Source organism: Vulpes vulpes, chromosome 6 (genome assembly GCF_048418805.1).
Source record: "Vulpes vulpes isolate BD-2025 chromosome 6, VulVul3, whole genome shotgun sequence".
In the NCBI taxonomy this organism is placed as follows: Eukaryota; Metazoa; Chordata; class Mammalia; order Carnivora; family Canidae; genus Vulpes; species Vulpes vulpes.
The window spans coordinates 60,962,742-60,978,879 of record NC_132785.1 but is presented as its reverse complement, the minus strand read 5'-3'; the positions used below and the strand labels follow the sequence as shown (position 1 = coordinate 60,978,879).

Below are 16,138 nucleotides of genomic sequence, written 5' to 3'. Positions count from 1 at the left end.
GGTGTGTAGACTACATCCCAGTGGACATAGCCAGGGAGGAGGTCCTTGTCCTGCTTAGCCTGATCTCTGGCCTGGATGCTGCCTTTGGGCAGGCCAGTTTCCTGGGAATCTGAATCATGAACAGCAGGTGGGTGTTGCCCAGACTGTGAGGACAGGACAGGCTATGTGTCGGCTGGCCTGGCTCCAGGCCTGATGATAGCTCGTGTGCAGTGTGCCTGCCTCGAGGTGTCATCCTGCAGACGGGCAGAGCTCCCCTGGATTCACACAGCCTCCAGAAACACATCAGCGTCTTTCCCTGCAGCCCCTTTTCATTCCGAAATGTCGCCCTTACAGTTGTAGAAGGTCAGAGGATGGCAGGTGGTTTCTTGAATCCATCTATTCTGTGATCGCAGTAAAAGGCATTTGTCAGAAAGAAGGTGTCACAAACTGGGGCCAATGAGAGATGAAGGAGTATTGGGGAGTATTTCCCTAGTATTGGGGGAAAGGGTGATCTAAACAATATCTTGCTTCCTTCTGGAATTGATGTTTTAAAGGTCTCTGGAAAAGCACTTTATTAAAAAGAATTAGTTGCTGTGCGTGGATGGAACTGGAGGGTGTTATGTTTAGTGAAGTAAGTCAATCGGAGAAGGACAAACATTGTATGTTCTCATTCATTTGGGGAATATAAATAATAGTGAAAGGGAATAGAAGGGAAGGGAGAAGAAATGGGTAGGAAATATCAGAAAGGGGGACAGAACATAAAGACTCCTAACTCTGGGAAACAAACTAGGGGTGGTGGAAGGGGAGGAGGGCGGGGGGTGGGGGTGAATGGGTGACAGGCACTGAGGGGGGCACTTGACGGGATGAGCACTGGGTGTTATTCTGTATGTTGGCAAATTGAACACCAATAAAAAATAAATTTATTATATATATAAAAAAAGAATTAGTTGCTGTGTTCTTTCTCTGACCCTGGGTGGGTAGTATGAGCACAAGGTGTTGGCAGGGAGGGGTCCTTTGTGGTGTCAAAACTGGGAGGGAGACGGTCTCCCACACACCACCTGAGTGGCCCCGGGGCCCTTCCCTGGCTCCCCCGAGGATGCCCGGCTGCTGCTGAACTCTGCTGTGTGCTCTTCTGTTTGTAGGCTTGCTGTGAAACTGTGTGAGCTCTGAGGGCAAACCTTGGCCTTCTTCTGGCCCCTTTAGAAGCAGGCCTGGGAGCTCTGTGGATGGTGATCGTCGTGCATGTCAGACAGTCCTGCTTGAAGGATTCCCAGCAGTTGTGCACATACGAGGACCCCACTCTGAGGAGGGAAGGGCCGGCACGGCTCCTGGCTTGTTCCCTCCCCTTCTGTGTTCACGGGAGTCTCACCTGCTCTTGGCGCTAGGGTCCAAGTGCTCAGCAGTCTGACCCCACCGCAGCCCCAAGGCCCATGCAGACCAGGGCTCGAGGGGACAGGGAGTGTGCTCGGCTGCCATGACCACAGCCTGTGGCCAGGGCCTTCTCTGCAGGCCAGGGATCTGATGTCTGCCACTTTCCTGAGGAAAATGTGTGTGAACCACTGGTGCTTTTTTCTTTTTAAATTAGTAAACCTTATTTTTCAAGCCATTTCATGTTGCAGAAAGTTGAGCAGAAAGTTGGAGGAAGTCCCACGTCCTTGCCCCACCTGGCGGGTCCTTGCATCTGTTATGGTTGGGGAGCTGACAGTGTGCCTGGAGGGGGGCGCTCTTGGGGACAAGGGTGGTGGTGTTGGGAGCCACGGTCCCCGATCCCACAGGACGCCCCCTCTCTCATCCCAATATTAGTGATTTGTGTTCTCCAGCTTCTTAGCTTGGCTAGAGATTGAATCTGTTTGATTTCTGCTCTGATTCTTTTGTTTCTGCTGGTGTCTTGATGTTACTGACGCTAGATCTTTCCTTGTGAACGTGTGCAGTCGCTGCTATAAATGTCCCCGTAAGCACTGCTCTCACCGCATCCCACATGTTATGATAAGTTTTAATTTCATTTTCATTTACAAAAAAGAAATGAATTAAAAATATCTCAGCTTCTCTGGAGACTTTTTCTTTGGCCTCTTTGGACTGGGTGGTACGCTGTTTCATCTTCGAGTATTTGGGGACTTCCAAACTGTTTTGTGCCACCGAGTCCAGTTCCCTCATGCTGTTCTGAGAGCAGATGAGTGATCTGATGGCATGGGCTGAAGCTGCAGCCGGTGCCGGGCTCGGGCGCTGTTCACCTCCCAGCCGCTGTTTGGGCCCTGTGATATCATCATTCACCTTAAATCAAAGGGGGAAACCATTCAATCAGCCTTGGGAATGCACCTAAGACTCTTCTGTTCTCACAGACACAGGGATGCCTGCGGGGTCCAAGCCCACCTGGTCAGGGCCATCCTGCCCCCGCCTGGGCTCTGGGTGCTGCCCGGAGCCCCGCTGCCCCTTCTGCCTTCCGCTCCACCTGGAGGCCTGCGACGACCTCGCTGGTGGTGGAGGTCAGGATAAGCACAGGCTCAGATTTTTCAGTGGCGGTGGGTGGAGTTCAGTGGGTGTCATGCTGTAGAAGCCACACTTCCTGCCTGCCCTGAGGGGCAGGGTGTGGCCTGGCCCCTTGGGCGGAGGTGTTTGCGGCAGGTTGTTTGTGAGGGACATGGTGTGTCACCCTCTGGCACGGGGCACACCCATGCCAGCGGCCTGGCTACATGAGGACAGATGTGCACTGGTGAACCACAGAGCTCCTGCTTCGTTTCTGGGGGGCAGGGCCAGGGTCCTTTCAGCAACGTGCAGTGCTTATACCGTTTTGCTCCCTAGTACAGTCGTCTCCCAAGTGTCCAGAGGTGGTGGCTGACACGATCTGCCCCGTCGGTAAGGAAGTGCTTACCCTCAGAGGAAGCGCAGCGGCCACGGGCTCTGTGGTGCGGATGTGTCCATGCTCTTCTGGGAAAAACAGGAAACTGGTCGCAGGTTGTCCTTGCTGGGGGGTCCGCCTGAGCCAGACACATTCTCTCCCTTCCCAGAGCCTAGTGAAAAGAAAGTGTGATGTGGCCTTTGGGATGGCCGCTGCCAGTCTTAAAATTGAGCCAAGAAAGACTTGGGGTGGGCCCTTTGGAGAACAGGTGAAGAGCCTGTGACTCGTCCTGGGCTTTTGTCCTGAGCCTTCACCCTGCATCTGGTTTGGAGGAAGGCTGCCGGTCGCCCTTGGCCTCAGCAGAGTGGTGGTGTCTGCCCCATGAGATGCTTTGGGAGCCCTGCGCCCAGCCTGGCTCAGTGAAAGGAGTGCTGGGAGCCAGCTCCCCAGGGCGCGGCCAGGGTGCTGGCTCCATCTGCAGAGCCTCCTGGTGCGGAGGCTGCCTTCTCCCAGCTACGCGGGCCAGGAGGTGATGCACCAGGGAGCCTGCGGTGTGCACCTCTGTTGGATGAGGGGTACGGCGAGGCAGAAGCTGCCAGGGCTCTGTAGGAACTGGCCCATTGGTTCCCTCAGGAAGTTGGCTGCTCTTGGTATGCACACCACTCGGTGAGCACCCTGGAGGTCCGCGTGCGGCGCGGACCAGTCAGAGCCCCCGGTGCTCACAGAGTCTGCTCTGGGTACTAGGTGTTGCCCAGGGGCACACAGGTGTGAGGCTGGTCTGGTCCTGCCATCCAGGAGGTCTCGCTGCCCCCTCCTAAGGCCACTGGTCCTGCAGGTGACGGGAAGGCTCAGAAAGGGCAGCGCTTGGTCTTGCTCACAACAAGGAGGGGTGGGCACCCTGAGGCTACAGTGCCCGGCTCCCTCCTGCACATCAGGTCTCCCCTGTCAAAGTTGTGGGCAAGCCAGATACCCAAGGGGCTGGCCTCCATGCTGCAAGGCTGGCAGGGAGCTCTGCAGGTGTCTGGGAAGCCATAGGAGACCCGCAGTGGCCACGGTGTTCAGAGGAGCCGACTCAGGAGGCCGCTAGGGGCACCGCTGAGTATACTGCCCACGTTCCCTTGGCCTGTCCATCCATCCATCTGCCTGGCACTCTGGGTTCTCCTGGGACAAGGCAGCCTTCCCAGGGCCCGTCCATCCGTCCATCCGTCCATCCGCCTGGCACCCTGGGTTCTCCTGGGACAAGGCAGCCTCCCAGGGCCTGTCCATCCATCTGCCTGGCACCCTGAGTTATCCTGGACAAGGCAGCCTTCCCAGGGCCCATCCATTTGTCCATGCGCTTGGTACCCTGGGTTCTCTGGGACAAGGCAATCTTGGAGGGCCCTCCCCAAGCTGCAGGCTAGAAGTTTTACTCAGAATGGATGTCGGACATTATCCAGTTCAGTCTCCCTTTCTAACTAAAGAGAGTGTTAATTTTGGGGTGCCAAAGGGTGGCTCAGTCATTGAGCATCAGACTCTTGATCTCAGCTCAGGTCTTAACCTCGGGGTAGTGAGTCAGGCCTGGTGTTGGGCTCCAGCTACAAAGTGTGAATTTTAACGTTGTAGTGTGTGCTCATATAAACATGTTTTGTGTCACACGGGCTGCTGTTGGATAGTTTGGAGGGAGCGGGCTTCTCTTCTTCATAGGCCTTGTGCCCCCTGCCCCCGCCCCTGAGCCCTGACCCCTGGTAACCTGGTTGGTCCTCCAGCTGGTCTGACCTTTGTGCAGACACAGACACAGGCAGAAACACAGCACTGGTCTTGCTCTCAAAAGTCCAGCCACCTGTGCTCAAGTCCATCTCCTTCAGAAGTGTACATGAACACTAAGTTCCTACGGGGGGACGCCCACGCCTGCCCCAGGACTCGGGTGTCCACACAAGCTTATGTATGAAGGGGTACATCCTAAAGCAAGTGAGCAAAAGTGTTGGGAGGCTGCTTTCTCCAGTACCTTTTTCTTGAGCGTTTTGACCTTTCTTCTGAGACGAGCCTGCCCTGGTTTCTGCGGCCTGACTGGGGTCGGGGAAGTGCTATGGATGCCACGGGGGTCGGGCTCAGCTTCACATCTGTGGGCCGAGGCTCTGGGTGCTCTTCCCTGCTCATGGCCATCCTGTTGTGACCCTCTGTCCTTGTGCCTTTCAGGGCAAGGTCCACCTGGAGCTGCGCCTGAGTGAGGTCATCACTGACACGGGTGTCGTCTGCCACAAGCTGGCTGCACGGTAAGACATGACAGCCGGTCTTCCCAGGAGCAGTGCCCCCCAGGGAGTGGGATGGGTGGTGGTTTTTCAGACAAATGAATCAGAATTGCCAGCCTCCAGGATTCCCCATGATCACATTGTTTTTAGAGGTTTTGGCACATCCTTCCTCATGTCCTCAATAAAGCAGGTGTTTGTCCCTGAGGTAACACATTTGGCTTCTGCAGACGGCCACAGTCAGGCAGACATGTAGGCAGAGGTTGCCGTCTGGCCCCAGGCGGGACACAGGAGGGATCTGTGTGCTGGTGTGTGGACCTGGGGCCCAACCACAGACCTCCGTCTACCCCATAACGCTTGGTGAGTGTGGGCTTCGGTGCATGTGTCTACACATGGTCCCCAGACCTTGTCGTGGGCTCTCGACATTTAGGGTCATGGACCCCACAGATTGTCTGGAGGAGGCTGAGAGTGGGTGGTCAGAGGGTGGACCTCTGACCACAGTGAGGTCTCAGGGGCCCCATCTTTTGCTTCCTGCGCCGTGGGTGCCACATGTGTCCTTCCCCCCCCCCCGCCCCCAACGACACTTGCAGGCATCAGGGATCCTGCAAGCGGCTGTCACAGGTACGCTCAGGCCTTCCCTCTGTGGCCTGCATGTTCCCAAGTGAGGCCTCTGAGAAGGGAAAGGGAGGGTGTGCAGAAGCCATCCTCTGGTACTCAGGACTGTGAGAGGGACCAGACGCTCCAGCTTCCTTCGTCTTTGCAGAGATGCTTCCCAAATTCACCCTTTCACCATCTCTGGCGAGCAAGGGCTTCGGTGAGCCCGGGTAATGCTGTTTCCTTGGGCCGAGACCCCGAGTCCTGTGTTAGGCTTGTGTTTCTTCTATCATGTCCTGGGGTGTGGCATGAGAGGAGTTCCACCCTGTGTCCACCCCGGGGCCTGCCTCGCTGCCTACTGCACTTTTCCAGTTCATTGTCTGGTCAGTTGAGGCTGCGGGGCTGTCACCGTGGGACATGGATGTGTGTGGGAACCTATACAGGACATGGCATGGGATGCACAGTAGGACACACCAAACTCATCCTTTCCTTCATCGGTGCTGCCATTCTCCGAAAAATAGCTGCTCTCAGACCCTGTAGCAGTGATGAGAGTTGCCTGTTTTCTTGTTTATTTATAGGGTTATCCCTTGTTCCAAAACAACTTTCAGCTTTTTTTTTTTTTAAGACTTTATTTACTTATTCATGAGGACACAGAGGGGCAGAGACATAGGCAGAGGGAGAAGCAGGCTCTCCGAAGGGAGCCTGATATGGGACTCAATCCCAGGACCCTGGGATCGCAACCTGAGCCAAAGGTAGATGCCCAACCTCCGAGCCACCCAGGAGCCTCCGATGTAGGGCCTTTTCAGCGGAGGCTCCCGTGGAATAGGAGTATCCATTAGCGGTGGGGGCAGAATGGACCGGGCCGGGCAAAGAATGGAGTTGGTCGCTGAGTGCACATGCTGTCACACACGCCAGTCCACTCTGTTCAAACCCCGAGCAGACAGGCCCCTCGTAGGGATGCGGTGAGGAAGAGCGGAGGAACGCACAGAGACCCCCAGGGCTCATGTCCCCCAAGTGTCTGAGACACCAGTGGCCTGCCTTTCTTCACTTAGCCACCCCCTGTCGATTTTTCTTTCACTAAGAAATACCTTTTACCATAAAATTCAGGATTTTCAAAGGCAGACTTCTGGCACAATCCTCACGCTAACCACGTCCAGTTCCAGAACATCTCATCACCCTGAAGATGAAATCCTGTTCCCTGATGGGCCCCATGCTCCTCAGCCCCCGACAACTGCTGCTCTGCTTCTGTGGGGTTGCCCATTCTGGATGTTTTACGTGAATGAACCCGCATGACATGTGGTTTATTGTGCCTGGCTTCTGTCACTGAACGTGCCATCTTCAGGGCTCACCCATGCCCTGGCAGGTGTCAGGGCTCCCGGCATGCCGGCGCTGAATCATGTCCTTGGTTGTCCCACCCGTCCTCCACTGATAGATGTTTGCCTGTTGTGAAGACGACTGCTGTGAACGTTCCCATACAAGCATCTGTACAGACTTGTGTTCATTTTTCTTGGGCGCGAGACATAGGAGAACCAGTGTGGTATCTGGACTGTGTTTAAGCCTCAGCAAGCTCCCGATAGGTTCTCACAGTGCCAGCAGCATGATCCGGTTCCTCTGCCTGGGCTTGCCCACGATGCTCATTGGGTTCTGCAGCCTCCTGGTGGGTGTGCGGAAGTGTTGGTTTCACGCCGTGATGGGACCATCTTTTCTGTCCTTTACTGATTTTCTCATTGGTTATTAATATTTTTTTATTAAATTGCAAGAATCTTCTGTATATTCTGGATGCCAGCCTGTTGTCACATACATAACTTGGAAACATCTTTTGTCCTATTATGTTCACTTTCTTGATCACATTCTTTGTAAAACAAGAGTCTTCAATCTTGATCCGCCTCATCCGTTGTTTCCTGTTTATACAGATTTCTAAGAGACCTTTTCCTACTCTGGGGTCACATTGACACCTGTGCTTTCCTTCTAACATTTCCACAGTTTTAGTTCTCATCTTCAGGTTCTCAGTACATTTGGAATTAATTTTTTATGTATGGTGTTAGGTAGGGGTCAGCATTATCTCCTTTGCTTTTGAATATCCTGCTGTCTCGGCACCATTTGTAGGAAGGTTCCTTTTTCCCAGCAAATTGTTTTGCATTTTTGTTGGAAATCCCTGGCCTACAAATGGGTACATTTATTGGTAAACTCTGTTCTGTGCCAGTGACTGCCATGCTGGTCCCCCACAGCTGTGGCCACTTGGGATCATAGGAGGTTCTGAAATCTTCCATCTTGACCTCCCATCTTGGTCACTCTTTCCTAACTCTTCGGCTGCCCTGAACTCTTTTCATTTCCATATGAGTTTCAGGATCAACGTGTTATCCTTTCTGCAAACATAGCAGCCGTACTGAATCTGCACATCAGTTTGGGGAATTAGCCAGATGAGCCCTTCCAACCCCAAAACATCGTCTATCCATTTGCTCAGCTATTCTGTAAGCTTTTTTTTTTTTTTTTTAAGATTTTATTTATTTATTCATGATAGTCACAGAGAGAGAGAGAGAGAGAGGCAGAGACACAGGCAGAGGGAGAAGCAGGTTCCATGCACCGGGAGCCCGATGTGGTCTCCAGGATCGCGCCCCGGGCCAAAGGCAGGCGCCAAACCGCTGCGCCACCCAGGGATCCCTATTCTGTAAGCTTTTAAAAAAATGACCTTGTTTCTCTAAGATCGTTAGAATGTCTCCCTTTCATGGCTGATGTCAGTAATTTGAGTCTGTTTTTCTTGGTTAGCCTGGCTACAGATGTGTCGAGTTTGTGGATATCTTCGAAGGCCGCACTTCTATGTCCTTGGTTTCTCTCTTTGCTCTGCTTCCTTACCTTCTAGTGGCCTGTCTATCCATTTGCTCAGCTATTCTGTAAGCTTTTTTTTTTTTTTTTTAAGATTTTATTTATTTATTCATGATAGTCACAGAGAGAGAGAGAGAGAGAGGCAGAGACACAGGCAGAGGGAGAAGCAGGTTCCATGCACCGGGAGCCCGATGTGGTCTCCAGGATCGCGCCCCGGGCCAAAGGCAGGCGCCAAACCGCTGCGCCACCCAGGGATCCCTATTCTGTAAGCTTTTAAAAAAATGACCTTGTTTCTCTAAGATCGTTAGAATGTCTCCCTTTCATGGCTGATGTCAGTAATTTGAGTCTGTTTTTCTTGGTTAGCCTGGCTACAGATGTGTCGAGTTTGTGGATATCTTCGAAGGCCGCACTTCTATGTCCTTGGTTTCTCTCTTTGCTCTGCTTCCTTACCTTCTAGTGGCCTGTGTGGGCTCTTTGCTTTTCTGTTTTTGGTTTCCTAAGCTGGAAGTTTGGGTTATTGATTTGTGATCTTTTTCCTTTTTTAGTTTGGGCATTTATAGCTGCATTTTGTCCTCTGACACTTCAGTCCCATTTGTATTTTACCACCTTCTTTCTTAGAGCTAAGTCTGCCCTGTGTACCTGGGACTTCCCACAGATGGTGCTGCTGTGGGATGGAACAGAAGATTATGGACGCTCCACAGGTGATGAGGTGCAGAAGGCTCTGGACCCGGAATCCTGGTGTCCAGAGCTAGTGCTTGTTCCCAGACTTGTGACCTCCGTTGTCATGTCCTTGTATAAAATCGGAGCAGTAATGTCTGTGCTGGCATCTGTGCAGTATCACACATGCTGTTTGTACGGGTCCTCTCAGAGGTTAGCACAGGCTTGAGCCAACCTCACAGTGTGTTATGGGCTTGGGAAAATTCAGAGCGAGGCTGGTGCGCCGACGAGAAGTCAGTTAGGCAGAAGCAGCTTTGTTCCAGTGGGGTCCCCACTGGCCTGGGAATCGCCTCATGCCCTCCTCCTGCTAAGCAGCACCTGACTTCTCCCCCTTCCCTCACTGGAAAGTGCTGGGGACAGATACGGCCTGCGTGTACCACCTGGACCTGTTCTTAGCCTCCCGACACACGGCACCCCCTCGTTGTGGCAGTGTGAGGTATGAGGGCTGCTCTAGCCAAACACCACAGTCTCAAGTGTTTTAAAACAACAGGAATTTATTTATCACAGTTCTGAAGGCCCGACCTGAAGTCTGGCTGGGCCACACTCCCTCCAGAAACTTCAGGGTCCCACCCCCTCCTCCCTGTTCCAGCTCCTGGGATGCAGGGCGCCCTTCTCCCCTCTGCCTGCCTCTTCCTGTGACCCTCTCCACTGCGTCTATGAAATCTCCCTCCTGTAAGAACTCTAGTCAGTGGGTTTAGGGCCCATCCTGGATCCAGGGGAAGCTTATCATCTCAAGATCCTTAGCTTGATTACATCTGCAAAAGGCCTTTTCCGAATAAGGCCACATCTGTTTGAGGACCACCTCCCAGCCTGTGGGCCCAATGGTTCCTGGACTGTCAGGTCCTTCTGGGCTCTTCTCACCTCTTACCCTGCCAGGGACATTCTTTCATGGGGGGCCTAGGGCATTCTGCAGGGTTGAGTTCTGTTTCTCAGCCTGTCCCTCTCTGTTGTGGGTACACCCTTCCCAGCTGCCTGAAGAGCAAGGGGAGGCCTTGTCTACCTTCCCCAGACTGCAGGTGGCCCTGGGAGTGCTTGTAGTCCTGGACTGGGGGCGTCCCAACGTTCCCTGCAGAGTCCCTGGACGCTCACCGCCCTTAATGTGGCCTCCCTCTGGCTGGTAGTATTATCCACCGGCTTTCCCAGCAACCGGTGGGCAGAATGTCACCTCTCCCTGACTGCCTGGATGGCAAGTGAAGCCTTTCCCCAGGTGGTGCCATTGGCACCGAGCCTCCTTGTGGTTGTGTGGGCAGAGGACATACTGGACGTGCTCACACAAGCCTCCCTATCCTTTCCTGACTATAACTACTCTTTTTCATGCTGTTCCCTCATATGTCCACATGTGCTGTCCTGGACGCTTGACTGAGGCCCAGGTGGTTTGGTGACCCACTATCCCTGTCTGTGGATGTGGCATCTGCCCCTCTGACCTCGGATGGGTGTCTGTTCATGTGCATGGCTTCTTTCCAAGGAGATCTCAAGCCTGCACGCAGGGGCTGTAACTCATGCTTTCCTTCCCTAACAAAGATTAGTAGACCTTTGTAACCATTTGTTCAGAAATATTTCATGAGCCCCTGTTAGGTGCCGAGGACTGTCTCGAGCCTCCTGGGGCCTGCGTTCTAGCAGGGGAGGAACGTTATCCTGTGGCACATCTACATTTCATTCACTGGAGGAGCGTTAGAGGAGCCTGGTGGTTGGGAGCTGGCCTGTTGAGCACAGGGTTGGGGTTCTGAGCCATCTGCTGGGCCCCCAAGACCATTGGAGTGTGGGCTGGGGTGAGTGGACAGCATGTTATGACTCCACATCACCTTCATTCACAACACTCATTCCTGTGGGAGACCTGCAGCCACTTTTGGTGCCAGGAGATGAGTGGGAAAGATGATGCATGTGCACCATCTGCTGGCTGGCATTGCAACAGACCTTTACTCACCTTCTTCCTTGTCCCTGAAGGACTGTGTCTCCTTGGGTCTCCTGTGGCCACCTGCTTTATCCGAAAGTGAGGGCTCCTGCGCTTTTCCACTTCCAAGCTCCACCATCTCACCAGCAGATGAGAAGCCTGTCAGCAGCCCTGTAGATGCCCACTGGGCAGCCCCTCCTAACTGGGGGTGGGGTCCTGCTGCTGGGGGGCTGGGCTCAGGGCTTGACATCCCCATAGATGCCACTGGGCAGCCCCTCTGACCAGAGGTTGGAGTCCTGCTGCTGGGGGGCTAGGCTCAGTGCTGACAGCCAGGCTATGGGAACCTCCCCCTTGAGGTATATCCAAGTGAGGAATTACCTGTTTTCAAGTTTCTGACAGCATTTCATATCCAATAAAGATATTATTTACTATTACTGGGGAGTTAGAAAAAGAAAACATAGCCAATAGGCTGTTACTGTTCTAGCTGCAAGGCATAACCGCGTTTTCAAGGTCAGTTTGAATGTAAAATCCTATAAATGTTATAATACGTGTAAGTATTATACTTGATGCCTTGGACTCCAGATTAGTTGACTGTGTCGCTGTGTCACAGTGTCCTTCCCAGGACACAGGAATAGGCAGCGTAGTAAATATTTTACTCCTTTCCCTAATTTACCTGGAACATTCCGAAGCAGGGGTTGAAGTTGTTTGCAAGAGAATAAGCCTGGAGAGATGCCCTGTGTGTGGAGTGTGGTGAGAGGGGGCTGTGTGGCCGGGCAGCCCTAGCCCACCTGCAGGTGCCTGCCGCCCCAGGTGAGCGAGGCGGGGGTTGGACGCCCTTACCTCAGTTGCATGGTCGGCACACTGATGGAGGGTGCTAGGTTTTCCCTCTACAGTGACTGTGTAGGTGGGCTCGGTATCCCGGGAACTGCTTTGCGTTAGACAATAGGTCATGTGGGAGGAGGCAAGGCAGGGACATTCCCATGGTTGCTGGGGGGGTTGTACAGGCTGCTGCCCTGTGTCTGGTGATGCTTCTCTAGGACGTAGGTGTGGGGACACTTGCTTTCACTTTGATGCTTAGCGATGCCATCTGGTTCCTGGCCATGAAAAGCCGTCATGTCTGAGAATCCAAAACCATCTAAACCTTCTTGAGCAACAAGTGAATGTAATAAAAAAGGTGTTTGTGTTAAACTGGGGTCGTTGGCCCCAGGGGTGGGTGTGGGCCTTGCTGCCCTGTCCTGAGCAGGCTGTTTCCCCACCATCTCAGATCTGCTGCGGGATTCCCTCCCCCCCGCCCCGTTTGTCCTTCAGACTCCAGCCTGAGGCCCCCAACTACCACCTTGTGCTCCTCTGTTGTCATATCTAGTTTCCTTCTTCCCTCACGTGGCTGGGTGTGACAATTGCATGTTCTGTGTTTACCATCTTGCTGTTGCTGCTGCGCCAATGATCAGACCTGAGCTCAGGCTGCTCCGTTCCTAGAGACATGCCTGGGCTGCATAAGATCTACACGAATGTTTGTTTCATGATGATGTAATGGATAAATCAGTATTTCTTTAATGAATTAATGAAGGAAGATAACCAAAGACCAAGTCAGTAATCTGGGGAGAAACCCAGAAATATTTCATCAAGTAAGAGTTGAAAGTATTAGGTAAGGCTAACAGAAGTAACGAAGTGACCCCTAAGGTTCAACCTCGTCTAGCAGAGGTTTCAGGGAAACTCATGGAGAAATGAGCAATGTAGAAAGCTGCCAGGTGTGGGACCTGTGTGGCACCAGCTCCAAGGGCCGTAAGCACCACGAAGGAAACAAAATCCTCAACTGGAGAGACATGTTCTGGGAAATGTTGGAAGCTAAATCCTTCCCAAGAGAGGCACAAGCAGCTCACATCGCTTGGCTGATGGAGCAATGGGGCAGCTGGTTATTCTCTGACTTCCTGATGGCAAGAGAAACGAGCATGCAGCCGTCTGAGGGGATGTGATCCTGCATCTAAGTTGCCACACCGTTCCTCTTCGGGAGTAGAGCTTCTGCTTCCTGCCATGTTGGAATACTGGGACCCAGACCCCCTCTCCTCCCACAGACCGCGGAAGAGCTGGTGCTGTACTGGTGGGACATTCTGGATGTTGGGCAATTGGCATTTGAACTCTGTGACCCCAGACAAGGGAGGCAGACACGGGCCGCAGTGGCCCTGGTTTTGTCCTGTGGTGGGTGGGGAGAGGCCACTGCAGTGTTTTCCGGAGAGGAGGAGGCCTGCATACTGCACAAGCCAATATGGATATGTCGGGCTAGTGCCATGGGTCTGGACAGAGCATGGGGTCTGTGGGTACGGGGCTCTCGTATGGCTCAGAGGCACCTGCGTATCCGCCAGTGCGGTGGAGATCCTTGCTCCCACTCGGGGCTCAGCATAGCCCCTGGGGGCGCCACACAGCCCCTGACACAGCCTCAAACAGGAATGGCCGTGACCAGTCTATACCCAGAGAACCTTAACCGCCAGCTAGCACAAGACCCAGAAAGTCAGCAACCTGAAATTCACAACATCCAGCATGTGCTCAAAACCGGCAGGCCAGGAGCAGGATGACCTGAGCACGACCCAAAGGAGCAGCCCACAGAAGCATACCCAGGGATGACAGTGATGACAGAATAAGTGGAAAGGATGGTCACATAAATTGCATAACCAGCTCTGCTCCAGAATTTAAAGAGACCTGAGCCAGGACTGTTGTACTGGGACCCACAGGAGGGACCAGGCACGAGTAAATCTGAGATTGGGGTGCCCTCTGCAGCCGAGAGGCATGTGTGGCATGGGGGTTGTGCCCAGGCTGGACCCGAAAGCCCAGCTGGTTGTTGGGGCCACCGTTTTCACACCTGTAACACGATGTGCCACAGCAGCTACTTTGTCAGGTTGTGGGAGAGGTAAATTCATGAGCCACGGAAAGCTCTTGCTACTGCTGGTTCCCAGGAAATGAATCGGTGGCATCACTCACACAAGTCCCTAGGACCGTGTCATCCTCGGCTAAGACAGCCTTGTCCTGAATGCAGCACACACTTCTTCCTGCCCCAAATGCTTTCTGACTACTAATCGGTCAGGGCAGCACCCACTGCTGCTTGTTAGGAGCTTCTGGGCAGCTGGTGCCAGCAGCACACAGAACTCCTGGCTCTTGGCCCTTTGGGGGGCTTCAGAGCCCTCGAGAAACGGCCTTTGGGCCCCTCAGCTCCTGTTCCTGACACCCTACCTCTCTTCTCAGCATCCTCGAGTGCCAAGGCCTCCCCATCGTGAACGGGCAGTGTGACCCTTACGCTACTGTGACACTGGCAGGACCATACAGGCAAGTATCTTTGCCCACACCTACCACTGCCTCTGGGCCATGATGGTGAGTTGCAGTCAGCTATGATGATGCTGAGGGTTCCAGAGAAATGCAGCCTGGCTGTGAGGAGGGAAGTGTCCTCCTGACCCACTCTCATTTTCTCTATTGCCCTAAAGTGCTTTGTAAAAAAAACAAAAAAACCCTGTGTTCTCCTCTTTGGGTGTTTTGGGCTCAGTGAAGGGTCCTGATTTGTATACCATCTGGGTTGGAGACAAACAGAAATATTTATAAGTAAAGGCAGTAAGTCACTTGTGCATTTGATCACTCGGTCTTAAGGTCCAGAGAGACTTGGTGTCAACAGTGTTGGTTTTAATCTCAACCTTTCTTCCTTGATTACAGATCGGAAGCAAAGAAGACAAAAGTGAAAAAGAAGACCAACAACCCCCAGTTTGACGAAGTGTTTTATTTTGAGGTTGGTATTAGTGCCACCAATGTCACGTTGAGATCCTTTGGGAGAAGTGTGGCTCTGAAGGGCCTCAGGCAGTGGCTCCCTGCAGCATCCATGGGTCCCAGGACCTTTCCTCATCCCTGGGAAGAAAGGCCATTTGGTGCTTCCTTGGGTTTGAGTTGGCGAGTTTTACCTCCCAAATTATCAGTATTTGGGGTTTTTTTTTTGGGGGGGGGGGGTTGGGGGGATTTAATTGTTTGCTGTGGGATTTTGTTTTTTGGTTGCTTCCCCCAGTCTTTCCTGAGCACTGGAGGGAGGCTTGTTTCACCAGAGATAGTGAGGGGTTTTGGGGCAAAAGAGGAAATGCATTTGAACACGGAGAGCCTGTGGCTGCCTCTCAGAATTGTGAACCACCGAAACTGGGTGGATGGGGGGCATGAGGGCCAAAGCGTGCAAGCAGGGCAGCTGCCTCAGCTTAAATACGAACCATAGGTCATATATTTAGGCATATGCTCTTTGCAGCTACAAAGTTTTCTCGAATGTTTCATATGCACCAGGTCCTGGGGGGCTAAGCATGACTTGGCTACTGGGTAGAGCCGCCTGTACAGGAGAGGATCATGCACGTGGCCAAGTGACCGTTGAGTCAGTGGCTTCAGGGCGGTTCTTCCTGGTGAAGAAGGACAAGCCTTCCCAGGACGGTGACCCTCCAGTACAGTCTGGGACGCTGAGCGTCCACATGTAGATGAGATTGGTGTGAGAAGGTGCCGTTTTGGTAAATGAAGTTGGAGCGATGGTTAGAATCAAGGAGCTCACGTGCAGAGGACCTAGACCACTCCTAACGTGTCCAGAAGCCCACAGGTCCCTCGCATGTAGGTCAGCAGCCAGGCTTCTTGGGCGGCTGTACGGAGGGCACAGTGCCCTTCTCTGTCCCAGAAGGACATTCTTGCTTCATAGCCAGTGGAGAAAATGGTTTTTAAGAAACTCAAGATTAGGCAGGAAGTGGATGTGGTCAGCCTCATCTCAGGGGATTCGTGCCCAGGCTGTGGAGACAGGGAAGGCGTCTGGAACAGATGATAGAGAACAGTTTCTAATACAAATTATACACAAAGGCAGCAACAGCCTTCCTTGTCTGAGCTGCCCAGCGTGCTGGGCAGTGCTTTCCAACTTGAGGTCAATATGGCACACGGTAAAGCATGGGCTTTCCCTGCAGCATGTGCTCCCCAGGCTCTGACACGCAGCCCTGGGTGCTTCTTACTGAGACTGTGCTATTGACTTACAGTTCACGCTGTAAAAACATCAGTCTCAACTCAGTAGGTGATTTAACAAGCCCC

General features: G+C 53.0%; 1 protein-coding gene across 3 annotated transcripts in view; it reads left to right on the top strand.

The window, feature by feature from the left end:
• The window catches only part of RASA3 (RAS p21 protein activator 3), a 108,572-nt gene that overhangs the window by 68,271 nt on the left and 24,163 nt on the right, over positions 1–16,138 (top strand). For all 3 annotated transcript variants that reach the window (XM_072761129.1, XM_072761130.1, XM_072761131.1), the window contains exons 5-7: positions 4,991–5,067; positions 14,300–14,380; positions 14,759–14,831. In XM_072761129.1, coding sequence (XP_072617230.1) covers positions 4,991–5,067; positions 14,300–14,380; positions 14,759–14,831 — 231 coding nt within the window. The remainder of the gene's footprint in view (positions 1–4,990; positions 5,068–14,299; positions 14,381–14,758; positions 14,832–16,138) is intronic.